The 16,100-nt window shown below is 41.4% G+C and overlaps 1 protein-coding gene across 1 annotated transcript in view; it reads right to left on the reverse strand.

The window, feature by feature from the left end:
* The window catches only part of LOC128534659 (myelin-associated glycoprotein-like), a 62,574-nt gene that overhangs the window by 21,244 nt on the left and 25,230 nt on the right, over positions 1 to 16,100 (reverse strand). The window contains exons 4-6 of the mRNA XM_053509108.1: positions 14,374 to 14,700; positions 5,420 to 5,677; positions 4,891 to 5,148 (exon numbers count right to left, since the gene is read on the reverse strand). Coding sequence (XP_053365083.1) covers positions 4,891 to 5,148; positions 5,420 to 5,677; positions 14,374 to 14,700 — 843 coding nt within the window. The remainder of the gene's footprint in view (positions 1 to 4,890; positions 5,149 to 5,419; positions 5,678 to 14,373; positions 14,701 to 16,100) is intronic.

A 16,100-nucleotide genomic window follows, 5' to 3' on the forward strand; every position in this document is an offset into this window, starting at 1 on the left:
ATTTTATCTTTAGGCACTTTGCAGCCTGGCACAGTACAACGTTTGTTCTCATTTCTTTAACTTAATCTAAATCATTTAATATGTGTATAATCACACAGAGGTCTTTTACAGTTGCACTTGATGAAACTGAAAGGCCATTTAAAGTTACAGTGGAATCAGAAAGCTTACTTCTGGCTGTTTGTGGTCCAATGACTAGAACTTCTGTTTCATCAGGATTAAGCAGAAGGAAGTTAATTAACATCCAATCTTTTATGTCCTGCACACATTGCTCAATTTTAGTAAGTTGGGTTTTTTCTTATCTGGTTATAACTGTGTGTCATCAGCATAACAATGAAAACCAATACCATGCTTATGAACTATGTTGGCCACAGGAAGCATGTAAAGAGAAAAAAGCAGTGGGCCTAAAACTGAACCCTGTGGAACACCAAACTTTACTTGAGAACATGCAGAACAGTCACCATTTAAATCTACAGACTGATAATGATCAGTCAAATAGGATCTGAGCCAGCACAAGTTTTATTTTTTCAAATATAATGTATTTTTTTTATATTTAAGCGGTATTTCACTGATTGGAATTTAAAACTGTGTGATGTTCAGCAGATAAAGTGAGAAACGTATCGGGTTACTTTGCTGTAACCCTGTTCCCTGAAAAAGCGGGAACGAAATGCTGCGTGAAAGCGCTATGGGAACGTTTCCTCGTGACCGGTTGTGAAGCCTGTCTGTGTTAAACACAGCAAAAATTTTGGCATATATAACCTCACTCAGGTGATGTCACTCAATTAGGTGCACCTGGAGGTTATAAATAGGCATGAACTGGAAACATCCTCAGGTCAATTTTGTCTGAAGGATGTCCAGTCACGCATGCAGTCCGGCATTGGAGCGCAGCATCTTGTTTCCACTTTTTCAGGAAAAAAAGTTACAGCAAAGTAGCCCGAGACGTTCCCTTCCAAAAGCTACACTCGATGCTGCGCGAAAGCGCTATGGGAACGAGAATACCCATCCCGTCACACTGCAAGTGTCTGGACCCCCAGGGTTGTGTAGTGTGCGCACAGTCCTCCCAAGGAGTCTTAGACATAATTCTGGGGTGCTGACTTGAGGACCTGCGAGCCTGGCATCCAACTATGAAACCTGACAGATGTCTTGCGGAAAATGATGATCAGGTTGGTGATGGTGAATGCTGAGTGGTTGGAACAGATGAGTGGGGAAATGAGGTTGCTGCCGAGGTTGTTACATAGACAACCAATTTTTTTATTTTATCTTTAGGCACTTTGCAGCCTGGCACAGTACAACGTTTGTTCTCATTTCTTTAACTTAATCTAAATCATTTAATATTTGTATAATCACACAGAGGTCTTTCACAGTTGCACTTGATGAAACTGAAAGGCCATTTAAAGTTACAGTGGAATCAGAAAGCTTACTTCTGGCTGTTTGTGGTCCAATGACTAGAACTTCTGTTTCATCAGGATTAAGCAGAAGGAAGTTAATTAACATCCAATTTTTTATGTCCTGCACACATTGCTCAATTTTAGTAAGTTGGGTTTTTTCTTATCTGGTTATAACTGTGTGTCATCAGCATAACAATGAAAACCAATACCATGCTTATGAACTATGTTGGCCACAGGAAGCATGTAAAGAGAAAAAAGCAGTGGGCCTAAAACTGAACCCTGTGGAACACCAAACTTTACTTGAGAACATGCAGAACAGTCACCATTTAAATCTACAGACTGATAATGATCAGTCAAATAGGATCTGAGCCAGCACAAGTTTTATTTTTTTAAATATAATGTATTTTTTTTATATTTAAGCGGTATTTCACTGATTGGAATTTAAAACTGTGTGATGTTCAGCAGATAAAGTGAGAAACGTATCGGGTTACTTTGCTGTAACCCTGTTCCCTGAAAAAGCGGGAACAAAATGCTGCGTGAAAGCGCTATGGGAACGTTTCCTCGTGACCGGTTGTGAAGCCTGTCTGTGTTAAACACAGCAAAAATTTTGGCATATATAACCTCAGTCAGGTGATGTCACTCGATTAGGTGCACCTGGAGGTTATAAATAGGCATGAACTGGAAACATCCTCAGGTCAATTTTGTCTGAAGGATGTCCAGTCACGCATGCAGTCCGGCATTGGAGCGCAGCATCTTGTTTCCACTTTTTCAGGGAAAAAAGTTACAGCAAAGTAGCCCGAGACGTTCCCTTCCAAAAGCTACACTCGATGCTGCGCGAAAGCGCACAGTCCTCCCAAGGAGTCTTAGACATAATTCTGGGATGCTGACTCGAGGACCTGCGAGCCTGGCATCCAACTATGAAACCTGACAGATGTCTTGCGGAAAACGCAGCCTGCCGCATGACATACTTGGAAACCCCTGTTGCCTAAATGACAGAAGCAAAGTCTGCCACGCGCCTCATAGGCTAAGGCACTAGCATCTCTCACCCGACTCGTCTAATGGCGACTGCCCTTGGGCCGCGACCCCACAACGTATGAAGCCCTGCTCTAATTTACGCCACAAGCTAATGTGGAGGTGCATTGTAAATTGAAGAGCATGAGCTGGGCACAGCGAATGAAGTCTTACTGCTCCGGAGCTACAATGGCGGAGGAAGGCTTTGACTGTGAAAGATAGTTGGGTAAGAATGCAGGACAGCTTTTTCTAACCAATTGGCAAAGCCTAAGCATGCTGGGGAGGCTGATAAAGTCCGCGAATAAGCCGGCAACTAAGGGTGTTTATCACAAACTCCATCAGTCAGGACATAGGCCAAAATAGCGGCTGCATACATTCCGAGTGTACTAGGGCACAAGCCCGAGGTTAGTGTTCCTGCAGAAACTTCCAGCACTGAAACAGTTCGCTAGTGGACTGGGTCTACATGTTTTATGTCCTGGAGTGTAAATGATCCTGAGGGACAGAATTTGTCCTGTCCTTAAGCAGAACCTAGTGTGCTAGTTTCCTTAGCGGCATAAATCTAGTCTGCCTAGGTGATATTTACAAGCCGTAATGTTGTCCATCCATGCTAGGACGTGCTAGCCTCTTGATTGCTGGAGGGAGTATTTCAGGGCCAAAAATAAAGTCATCAATTCGAGTTGGTTGATATGCCACGCGAGAAGATGACCTCCTTGGCCTCCTAAGGGTGCTGGTCCTCCACAGTCCTTCGTACCCAAAGAGACATACATGGCAGTAGGTTCCCCGCTGCTGGCCTCTCTAAAAGGTGCACAAATTTTTCACACTTCGGCTAGATGTGTGTGTTAGATGTTTGACATCCTGCTCATGGGTGGAAGGGATCGAACACCTAAAATTTTTGCTGGAGACCGCTGCTCCCCGAAACACCAGTGGCGGCGGAGATTGAACCATGGCCTCATGCTTGTGGTCAGCTCTCAGTAGGTCAGTCTGGTATGCCTGCTAATTCATTGTGTGCAGGAGAGCACCAGCCTGACCCGCTGCCTGAAAAGTCTTCTCCCACCAACGAAGATGTTAGTCTACACGCTTGGTGGGGAGTGTGAATTTTTCCCGGGAGGATGAGCTCCCAGGAGAGAGATAGCCCGTAAGCGTCTCTCTGATCTGGGACATCAACATAAAGGACTGCGCTTTTATCAATGACATTGGAACAAATCAATGTCAATAGCACAACAGCAGGACAAAACACGGGATAAATACGGCTTATTCCATGAAAGACTTAACTCACGGAGGACGCCAGGAAGGGGAGGGGCAATCATTAAAGCCCCTCCTCCGGCCAGCCGACAGAAACCTGTCGTCTAACTTTGAGCGTTTGGGGGATTTATTTATTTTAATTTATTTATTTTTATGGCGAATCCAGGCGTACGCGTTAGACCGCACGTGTTACCACCTCTAACAACAACTAACACACTGGCTCATCACTAGAGGAGCGCTCTGAAGTAATAGTTGCCATCTCCATGGAAGCGAGAGAGAAAGTTCTTCCCCCATTCACAAGAAGCGCCAAAGCACGTTTGAGAAGTGGAAGGTAAAAGGCTCTTCCGTCTTGTGCGCTTCCGCCTGATTAGCACGCGAGAAATGTGCCGTGGCTCGCGGTTTCGCTTTAAAGACAGCGAACCCGAGCGCAAGGGGCTTTAATTGGGAGAAAATCGTAGTACTCACGTGCTCCCTGAAGCCCGAGGATAGTGTGCTCTTCCCCCAAACACTGAAAACAGAAAGGATGAAGATTGCCCTCAGCGAGATATTCTTCTACACGGAGGGATGGACTCGTGTCTAACTCTGCCATCTTTCTGGTTAGTAATAAGACACTTCCTATTTTCACTTTCTTTTAAAAAAGTGCTTGAACACACGCGCGCGCGCACACACACACAAAACAGATCCTAAAGACAAACAGATCTGAGGATGTTTCCGGTTCATGCCTATATATAACCTCCAGGTGCACCTAATCGAGTGACATCACCTGACCGAGGTTATATATGCCAAAATTTTTGGCGTTTGACACACACGTGCTTCACAACCGGTCACAAGGAAATGTTCCCATAGCACTTTCGTGCAGCATCGAGTGTAGCTTTTGAACTGCACTGAATTGAAGGAAACTGAATGGCTCTATGTTGTGATTGGGTTAGCCATAGTCTAGGCAGCTAATATATCTTCCTGGTTATTCTCCAATTCAAACACCATAACCATTTGTCATCTAGATCAAAGCCCATACAACTATATTAAGATTAACATTCCTAAAATTGGTTGGGCCAAAGTCAAGTCAGTAATGAACTGAGAAACAGAGATTCGTCCTTCATATAATTTTGATCTACATATTCTGTACACAAATAAACCAACACATCTTTTAAAAACAAATAATTGCTTTATCTTCTCTTTCAAGACATACAACTTATTGTTTATTCTCCAACTAATTTTACAAACATTTTTTATTTTTAAGACAAGTACTCACACTGAACATCCAGGTAAACAGATGAATTGTGATCTCCATGCTGGTTTTGAGCTCTACAGTAGTATAAACAACTGTGTGTGGAATCAGTGGTGTTGATGGTGAGATGGTTTCCGGTTCCTATCTGCTCTCCGTTCTCTCTGTACCAGGTGTAGTTCAGCACTGCTGGGTTTGCATCACTGCTGCAACTCAGAGACACTGAACTTCCCAAAACCACTGAAGCAGATGGAGATACTGATACTGATGTGTTTCTAGGACCATCTGAAGGAGTTAGAACAAGAGACTTTGAAATAGAAATTTAAAGGTTAAACAGTTTTAACATAATTTGACATTTGGGTAATTTTTTAACCCATTCACAAAATGTTTCCTAATTTTTGTTTTGTAATTAATTAAACATTTAGTGATTTTTTGGGGGGAGATTTTAGAACTACAGCAAAACATTCTTGACTTTCTTTTTATGACTGATCCCATATTAATATAAACTATTTGACAAACCAACATCCCGCCCCACACAGCACAGCACTATACTCACACTGTACATCCAGGTAGACAGATGAGTTGTGATCTCCGAGCTGGTTTTGAGCTCTACAGTAGTATAAACCACTGTGTGTAGAATCAGTGGTGTTGATGGTGAGATGGTTTCCGGTTCCTATCTGCTCTCCATTCTCTCTGTACCAGGTGTAGTTCAGCATTGCTGGGTTTCCATCACTGCTGCAACTCAGAGACACTGAACTGCCCAAAACCAGTGAAGCAGATGGAGATGCTGCTGCTGATGTGTTTCTAGGACCATCTGAAGGAGGAAGAACAGAAGGCTTTGAAACAGAGGTGTGATGCTGGAGAAATTTTAATGTACAGTACTGTCAAAATGTCTTAATCCTGCCTCTAGTTTCTTCATATGTTGCTTTCAAAGAGCCAGGCATTCTTGAATTTTTAATATAGTCCTGAGGAATAATTTTGCAGGCTTCTTAAAATTTTGCTTCCTTTTTTCGAGTCCTTGTGACCAAAGAATCAATCAAGCATAAAAAGCATCCATCTTAAGGTCTGAAAGAGTGAGAAACAGGTGCAAATGATAACTGATGATCAGGCTGGTGATTGTGATGCTGGTGATGCCGAATGCTGAGTGGCTGGAACAGATGAGTGGGGAAATGAGGTTGCTGCCGAGGTTGTAACATAGACAACCAATTTTTAAATTTAATCTTTAGGCACTTTGCAGCCTGGCACAGTAAAACATTTGTTCTCATTTCTTTAAGTGAATCTAAATCATTAAATCAATTCATTATGTAGGCATAGTACTGTACTTTAAAATTCTATCATTTTCAGGACTTTTTGTAAAATATATTTTAATAACTTCTGAACTTTTTAGACATTACTCAATATGTTCATGTCCCTCTCTTTGCTTCTGAAAGAATATGGCTAACTGCATATTATTAAAATTACTTTTTCATTATTTTGCTAAATGGTTTTTATTAGTGTTGGAAGAGTGTGTGAATTTAAGTTCATAACTTTCAATTTAATTTGTATAGCGCTTTTAACAATTGACATTGTCGCAAAGCATCTTTCTGTTTCACCCAAATGAGGATGGGTTCCCTGTTGAGTCTGGTTCCTCTCAAGGTTTCTTCCTATTACCATCTCAGGGAGTTTTTCCTTGCCACTGTCGCCCTTGGCTTGCTCACCAGGGACAAACTGACCATTTTGATTCATACAAATTCACATTTCATACAAACTTAAATAATTCTTTTGACTGTGTAAAGCTGCTTTGCGGCAATGAAAAATTGCTAAAAGCGCTATAGAAATAAAATTGAATTGAATTGAATTGAACTTTAAACAATCAAAAGAATTATTTAAGTTTGTATGAAATGTGTGTGAAAGAGAGAGAGGAGAGAAGAGCAGAAAAGTAGGTGAGGTAACAGTTGGGTATGGTCACAGTCACACAAGGTATAAGGTGAATGTATACTGAACAAAAATATAAATGCAACACTTTTGTTTTTGCTCCCATTTTTAATGAGATGAACTCAAAGATCTGAAACGTTTTCTACATAAACAAAATAACCATATCTTTCAAATATTGTTCACAAATCTGAAGAACTGGAGTCAAGTCGAGACCCCAATGAGGACGACGAGCATGCAGATAAGCTTCCCTAAGACTGTTTCTGACAGTTTGTGCAGAAATCCTTTGGTTATGCACTCCGATTGTTTCAGCAGCTGTCCGAGTGGCTGGTCTCAGACGATCATGGAGGTGAACATGCTGAATGTGGAGGACCTGGGCTGGTGTGGTTACACGTCGTTTGCGGTTGTAAGGCTGGTTGGATGTACTGCCAAGTCCTCTGAAACACCTGTGCAGACGGCTTATGATAGAGAAATGAACATTCAATTCACAAGCAACAGCTCTGGTGGACATTCCTGCTGTCAGCATGCCAATTACACGCTCCCTCAAAATTTGCAACATCTGTGGCATTGTGCTGTGTGATTCAACTGAACCTTTCAAAGTGGCCTTTTACAGGTGGCCAGTCTAAGGCACACCTGTGCAATAATCATGCTGTCTAATCAGCATCTTGATATGGCACACCTGTGCCAGAAGGAAACACAGACATGAGGGCTCCATGAGATATAAAGCGACCAATCTCTTTACCATCAACAAACCTGAGTGATCAATGAGAGTGGGGAAGACAGTATCTAAAGATTGTAAGACACTAGCAGTTCACTTAGATACTGCGGTGCAAGACCATTTAATGTCTTATACATTAAAAGCAGTATTTTAAAAATGGTGCGAAATTCACAGGAAGCCAATGCAGTATGGATAAGATAGGGATGCTCGTATCGTTTGATTCCAGTGAGGACTCTCACTGCTGCATTCTGAACTAACTGAAGCTTGTTCATGCACCTAGTTGAACAACCAGACAGTAAGGCATTACAATAGTCCAACCTAGAGAAAATAAAAGCATGAACTAGTTTTTCTGCATCATTTAGTGACAATATATTTCTTATTTTGGCAATATTTATGAGGTGAAAGAACGTTATCCTGGTAATATTATCTACATGTGCTTCAAATGAAAGGCTGGGATCTATAATCACACAGAGGTCATTCACTGTTGCACTTGATGGAACAGAAAGGCCATTTAAAGTTACAGTGTGATCACAAAGCTTGCTTCTGGCTGCTTGTGGTCCAATGACTAGAACTTTGTCTTATCAGGATTAAGCAGAAGGAAGTTAATTAACATCCAGTCTCTTATGTCCTGCACACATTGCTCAATTTTGGTAAGTTGGTTTTTTTCTCATCTGGTTATAACTGTGTGTCATCAGCATAAGAATGAAAACAAATACCATGCTTACTAACTATGTTCCCCACAGGAAGCATGTAAAGAGAAAAAAAGCAGTGGGCCTAAAACGGAACCCTGTGGAACACCAAACTTTACTTGAGAACATGTAGAACAGTCACCATTTAAATCTACAAACTGATAATGATCAGTCAAATAGAATCTGAGCCAGCAGAAGGCGTTTCCCATAATTCCTACTATTCAATTCAATTTTATTTGTATAGCGCTTTTAGCAATTTTCATTGCCGCAAAGCAGCTTTACACAGTCAAAAGAATTATTTAAGTTTGTATGAAATGTGAATTTGTATGAATCAAAATGGTCAGTTTGTCCCTGGTGAGCAAGCCGAGGGCGACAGTGGCAAGGAAAAACTCCCTGAGATGGTAATAGGAAGAAACCTTGAGAGGAACCAGACTCAACAGGGAACCCATCCTCATTTGGGTGAAACAGAAAGCAGTAAATGATCTGCATTTATACAGTGTGTAGGGTTTGAGGCAGTTCAGCTATAATAGCTGATGTTAATTGATGTTAATATGGAGTCCAGGTAGTTATTGAAGACCCAGGTAGACTTGTAAGAAGTTCCAGTCCTAAACTATCAAACTGTCAAGTCCCCAGAGAAACAGTTGCCAACACCAGTCAAGGCCAGAACCATTTTCTAGGTAGAGAGAATCATTCCCAGACACCAGATGCATCCCAGAGAGACACATGGGGCATCCATGTGACGAGATCTTCAGCCAGAAGCGGGGTACCAGGATGGGTTAGACAGGTCCGGAGGGCAGAGGGAGTCTCGATCACTGGCAGCTCAGGAACGACATGTGTAGCTCGACAGAGAGAGAGAAAGAGTGAAAGGGGGAGACAGGAGGAGAGAGGAAAGAGAAAGAGGGGGGAAAGAGAAGAAGAGGAGAAATGGCAGTTAGGTATGGTCACAGTCACACAATGTATAATGTGAATGTATATTAACTGTAGAGTGCAAGCAGAGACTCCAGCAGGACTAACTATGACATCATAACTAAAAGGGAGAGCCAGAAGGAAACACAAACATGAGGGGGAACTGAGATGTAAAGCAAACAATCACCTCACCGTCAGCAAACCTGAGTGATCAATGAGAGTGAGGAAGACAGCATCCAAACATACCAGTTCACCATAATACTCTACGTCCATGAGTCCCCCAGATCTGCTCCTTTACCTATGACAAATCTATTTATAAAAATGCTTGGCTAAATAAATAGGTTTTTAGCCTGGACTTAAACACTGAGACTGTGTCTGAGTCCCGAATACTATTTGGAAGACTATTCCATAATTTTGGGGCTTTGTAAGAAAAAGCTCTGCCCCCAGCTGTATTTTTCATAATACGCGGTACTGACAAGCAGCCTGCATTCTTTGATCGAAGTAGGCGTGGCAGATCGAAAGACACTAGCAGTTCGCTCAGGTACTGTGGCGCGAGACCATTTAATGCTTTATATGTCAAGAGTAGTATTTTAAAATCAATGCGAAATTTCACAGGGAGCCAATGCAGTGAAGATAAGATAGGGGTGATGTGCTCATATCTTCTGGTTCTAGTAAGGACTCTCGCTGCTGCATTCTGGACTAGCTGAAGCTTATTTATGCATCTAGCTGAACAACCAGACAGTAAGGCATTACAATAGTCCAAACTAGAGGTGATAAAAGCATGAACTAGTTTTTCTGCATCGTTTAGCGACAATAAATTTCTTATCCTGGCAATATTTCTGAGGTGAAAGAATGCTATCCTGGTAATATTATCTACATGAGCTTCAAATGAAAGGCTGGAATCAATAATCACACCAACATCTTTCACTGTTGCATTTGATGGAACAGAAAGGCCATCTAAAGTTACGGTGTGATCTAAAATTTTACTCCTAGCTGTATGCGGTCCTATTACTAGAACTTCTGTCTTATCCGGATTTAGCAGAAGGAAGTTAATTAGCATCCAATTTCTTATGTCCTGCACACATTGCTCAATTTTAGTAAGCTGTTTTTTCTTATCAGGTTTTGCTGAGACATATAACTGTGTATCGTCAGCATAACAATAAAAAACTAACACCATGCTTACAGATTATGTTGCCCAGAGGAAGCATGTAAAGGGAAAAAAGCAGTGGACCTAAAACTGAACCCTGCGGAACGCCAGAGAACATGGAGAATATTCACCATTTAAGTCTACATACTGATAACGATGAGTCAGATAGGATCTGAGCCAGGAGAGGGCTGTACCCTTAATTCCTACTTCATTTTCTAATCTGTGAATTAGAAAATGAGAATAGAATAGCGTGAATCAATGGTGTCAAAAGCTGCACTGAGGTCGAGTAACACAAGCATAGTTACACAACCCTGATCAGAGGCCAATAGGAGGTCATTTACTATTTTAACGAGTGCTGTCTCTGTACTGTGATGAGGCCTAAATCCTGACTGATACAGTTCATGTATGCCATTTCTATGTAGATATGAGCATAGCTGCTCCGCTACTATCTTTTCCAGAATCTTAGAGATAAAGGGGAGGTTTGATATTGGCCTGTAACTGGACAGCTGACAGGGGTCGAGGTCAGGTTTCTTAATTATTGGTTTGATAACTGCTAATTTAAAAGATTTTGGAACATAACCAATGCTGAGTGAAGAATTAATTATTCTCAAAAGGGGTTCTGTTATTGCTGGTACTATCTGTTTAAGAAAATGTGTCGGTACAGGATCTAATATACATTTTACTACCACTACATTTTTTAGTCTGTGAATAAGAATATTGTGGCGTAGGCGGGGCGGCAGCTGACAATCATCATGCATTGCGGGGGGTTTGCAATGTGTTTACCCTGTTGGGGAAGGTTGTTTGGGCTGGGGGCTTCAGCCATGTTTGTGTGTGGAGTGTGTGTGACTTGTTGAATGTGCTCCGGTTTATGCCAAGGCTAAATTGGATATGGTTCTCGTATGAATGTGCTGCTCATGCTATACATGCTGTGTGTTAAATAAAGTACTTCCAGCCATTGCATTGGGCAGCAATTAAGCTCACTCGTCTCTTCAACATCCTTTCTGGCGGTAAAATGCTACATTGGTGTCAGAAGTGGGATGGAGATTTAGGAGTTGGAGCGCACTATCGAGGACCTAAAAAAGATCCAAGCAGGCTGCCGAGGAGCAGAGCAGTTAAGAAAGAAGAAAGAGCATCTTCCTGACGGGGCTAGCGTGAGCAAACTACGGCGACCAAAGCGGAGCGGAAAGATGAGGAATCCAGAACTGGCTCTTGGGGCGGAGCGCAACGTTGACGCTGCGCAAGTGCCGGAGCAAGCTACAGCTCCGTGCGCCATCAGCCGCCGAAGTGACCTGCAGCTGCGCCTTCCTTCCTACAATGGCGCCGTCGAACTCTATGCATTCTTCGCCCAAGTGGAGCTAGCCGCCGACTTCGCGGGCTGGTCGGAAACCGCCATCAAAGTAGCACTCTTGCTGGAGGGCGACGCGTTCCGGGTGCTGGAAGATCTCCGGGCCGATAAGCAGAAGGACTGGGCAAAGCTACGGGAGTCGCTCCACTTCCGGTTTGGCGCGGGTGACCGTAAGGAGGCAGCGTGCGAGGAGACTGAAAGAGTCATGGTGACCGGAGATGGTCACAGCTTGGTGGCGGCAGTGTGGCGTAGGCGGGGCGGCAGCTGACGACCATAATGCATGGCGGGGGGTTTGCAATGTGTTCACCCTGTTGGGGAAGGTTGTTTGGGCTGGGGGCTTCGGCTATGTTTGTGTGTGGAGTGTGACTTGTTGAATATGCTCCAGTTTATGTCAAGGCTAACTTAGATATGGTTCTTGTGTGAATGTGCTGCTCATGCTATACATTCTGTGTGTTAAATAAAGTACTCCCAGTTATTGTATTGGGCAGCAATTAAGCTCACTTGTGTCTCCAACATCCTTTTTGGCAGTAAAGCACTACAATACTATGATTAATGTCGCTTTAAAATCCTAATAAATTGCAACAGAGGAATGAAGACATGAACCAATAGATTGAAATGTCGTTTCAGAGATCTGGACTTGAGATAGCTGGAAAAAGTCAGATGAACAAGTTTATTTAAAATAGAATATCATTCTTTTATATTTCAGCAGTATTTTACTGGTTGGAATTTAAAACTGTGTTATGTTCAGCACATAAAGTGAGAAACTGAATGGCTCTATGTTGTGGTTGGGTTAGCCATAGTCTTGGCAGCTGACTCTTCTTCCTGGTTATTCCCCAATTCAAGCACCATAACCATTTGTCATCTAGATTAAAGCCCATACAACTATGTATTATTTGTTTTAAAAACAAATAATTGCTTTATCTTCTCTTTAAAGTCATACAAATTATTGTTTATTCTCCCAACTATTTTCACAAACATTTTTTATCTCAAGACAAGTACTCACACTGTACATCCAGGTAGACAGATGAATTGTGATCTCCATGCTGGTTTTGAGCCCTACAGTAGTATAAACCACTGTGTGTAGAATTAGTGGTGTTAATGGTGAGATGGTTTCCGGTTCCTATCTGCTCTCCGTTCTCTCTGTACCAGGTGTAGTTCAGCACTGCTGGGTTTGCATCACTGCTGCAACTCAGAGACACTGAACTGCCGAAAACCAGTAAAGCAGGTGGAGATGCTGCTGCTGATGTGTTTCTAGGACCATCTAAAGGAGGAAGATCAGGATTTGAAAACATTTGTTCTCATTTCTTTAACTTAATCTAAATCATTAAATTAATTTATTATGTAGGCATAGTGCTGTACTTTAAAATTTTATCATTTTCAGGACTTTTTGTCAAATATATTTTAATAACTTCTGAAGTTTATTAATGTTTTCATTTTTTTAGACATTTCTCAATATGGTCTTGTCCCTCTCTTTGCTCCTGAAAGAATATGGCTAACTTCATATTATTAAAGTTATTTTTTTATTATTTTGCTAAATGGTTTTATTAGTGTTGGAAGAGTGTGTGAATTTTACAACATAACTTTCAATTTAATTTGTATAGCGCTTTTAACAATTGACATTGTCGCAAAGCAGCTTTAAACAATCAAAAGAATTATTTAGGTTTGTATGAAATGTGCGAGAGAGAGAGGGAGAGAGAGAGAGAGTGAGAGAAAGAGATAACAGTTGGGTATGGTCACAGTCACACAATGTATAAGGTGAATGTATATTTAGTGCAGAGTGCAAGCAGGGACTCCAGCAGAACTAGCTATGACAGCATAACTAAAAAGTTGTTACCGTCAACAAGCCTGAGTGGCAAAGAAAGTATTTAAACATACCAGGTCACCTTAATACTCTACATCCATGAATCCACTAGATCTGATCCTTTACCTACGGTAAATAGATTTCTATTTACAAAAATGCTTGGCTAATGCTAGACTTAAACACAAGACTGTCTGAGTCTTGAACATTAATTGGAAGACTATTCCATAACTTTGGAAATTTTTAAGAAAAAGCAGCCTGCATCCTGTATGCATATTTTATATTCTGTCCACAAATGAACCAAAACAAAAGCATCACCTGGTGAATTAATTAAAAATGATAATAAATCATATACCAGTAAATTTGAGACAGCATTATGAGTGCCTAAGGCTCATGTATATCTTTGTGGACCAAACTACAGCCAGTCCGAACCCACAGAAAAGTTACTGTAGTAGACATTGAGGGAAAAAAAATCAATGCTGTCCATGATAGAAAAGATATGTGCTCCATAAAAGAAGCCAGGCTCATGCTATAATGTCCCCCACACACCTTTTAAAAACAAATAATTGCTTTATCTTCTCTTTCAAGCCATACAAATTATTGTTTATTCTCCCAACTATTTTCACAAACATTGTTTATTTCAATACAAGTACTCACACTGCACATCCAGGTAGACAGATGAATTGTGATCTCCATGCTGGTTTTGAGCTCTACAGTAGTATAAACCACTGTGTGTAGAATCAGTGGTGTTGATGGTGAGATGGTCTCCGGTTCCTATCTGCTCTTCGCTCTCTCTGTACCAGGTGTAGTTCACCACTGCTGGGTTTGCATCACTGCTGCAACTCAGAGACACTGAACTGCCGAAAACCACTGAAGCAGATGGAGATGCTAATACGGATGTGTTTCTAGGACCATCTGAAAGAGGAAGATCAGGATTTAGGAGACTTCATGTAACATTAAATTGCATTGAATGTGAATGCATTAATCAGAACTTACACAGAACATGGAGTGTAAGAGAGCTCTGTACTGATATAGTTTTGTTCTGGAGCCAGTAATTGGCAGTGCAGATGAAATTGTATTCATGATCCAGGTGAGTAGCGTTGAAGTTCAGCTGCGAGGAGTTGAAGCTGTTGTTGTGGTTCTGCTCCTGTCTTCTCTCCTCAGGCAGGAAGTTCCTTGTAACAGTGGAAGGTTTTAGGAAACATGGAGGCACTGGAGCAGAGCAGGAGAGCCTCACTGAAGTTCCCTCCATTACCACATTTTGGTTCTCCACTTCCCCCTGATCCTCCATATACAGTCTTATTAGGGGCTTGTATGAAGTGCCTGAGAAAAACATACAGTATCTCATAAGAGATTAATTAGAGAGTTTTAAATGTGTTCAAGTGCATCATTAGTGTAATTACAGTCACACTGTACACAGGATGTTTGGTTTGGTCAGTGTTGTAATACAAATTTATACTGTCTAGCCTTAAGTGATGCCAGATTATTTTTTCTATTAATTAAATAAATTTGTATGTATGTTTTTAACATACTTTGGATTGGTGCTTTTCAAATCAAGATTCTAAATGTTCATATATTATATGCATCTTTAAATTTAAAGTACAACATCCATGAAAGCTATGAACCTATAAACCTATACAAATAAAATGTATGGTCTCTAAACGACAGGATGTCCAGGTGGTGCTCCAAAAATATTGTGGGTTTTATAGATAATTGGAAAACCTTTAAGGGCAAAGCTGGCGTGTTAGGGCGGGACGGTGTCCATCCCACTCAGGAAGGTGCTGCTCTCATTGTTTGTAGTATAGCTTATAGTCTCAGAAGAGGCCTAGCTGCATAGAGTCGTTACTCAGGGTTCACTATATTGAGACTGTGTCTGCTCCCCGAGCTAAACACAAATTTAGAAAGACTTAGAAAGTCTGTTTCAATAATTTAATTAACATACAGACCACGAACTCAGAGCACACTAAATGCGCAGCCGGCACATCTGGAGCTAGGACTGTTAAATATTAGATCTCTCGCATCTTAAAGCAGTTATTGTTAATAAAATTATTATGGATCAGGAGTTTGACATTTCTTTGTTTAACAGAAACCTGAATTAAACAAGACGAGTATGTAGCTTCAAATGAAGCTAGTCCTCCTGGATACAACTACATACACCAGCCTTGGCTTACTGGTAGAAGAGGAGGCGTCGCAGTTATTTACAATGATAATTTGACTATCGTACAAAAACACAGACACAAATTTAATTTATTTAAAGTTCCCTTTCAAAGGCTACACTCGATGCTGCGTGAATGGGAAACATCTTGTCATGTTGCCGGTTGTGAAGCATGTGTGTATCAAACACGCCAAATTTTGGCTTATATAACCTCGGTCGGGTGACGTCATCTGATGAGACGCACCTGCAGGTTATAAATAGGAGTGAACCGGAAACATTCCTCAGATCTTTTGTCTTCACTGACCTTGTTGTGTATGCGTGTGTGTTGAAACCAGCAAAATAAGAAAGTGTTTAACTTACCAATATGGCAGAGTTTAATTGAGATGTCCCTCTGTGTCTGATAAATACATATCGGAGGGCGATCTCTACACTTAACTGCTTCGAATGAAGTGCTCGCGCGCACCCCGCATTCCTTGAGAAGCACCGGGCTGCGCCGCGCCGCATTTCTGGGGCTTAAAACGCGTGTATCCAGCAGAGCTGTGAGAGACGGATTTAAAACTCCTATCTC

Source organism: Clarias gariepinus, chromosome 12 (assembly GCF_024256425.1).
Source record: "Clarias gariepinus isolate MV-2021 ecotype Netherlands chromosome 12, CGAR_prim_01v2, whole genome shotgun sequence".
Taxonomy (NCBI): domain Eukaryota; kingdom Metazoa; phylum Chordata; class Actinopteri; order Siluriformes; family Clariidae; genus Clarias; species Clarias gariepinus.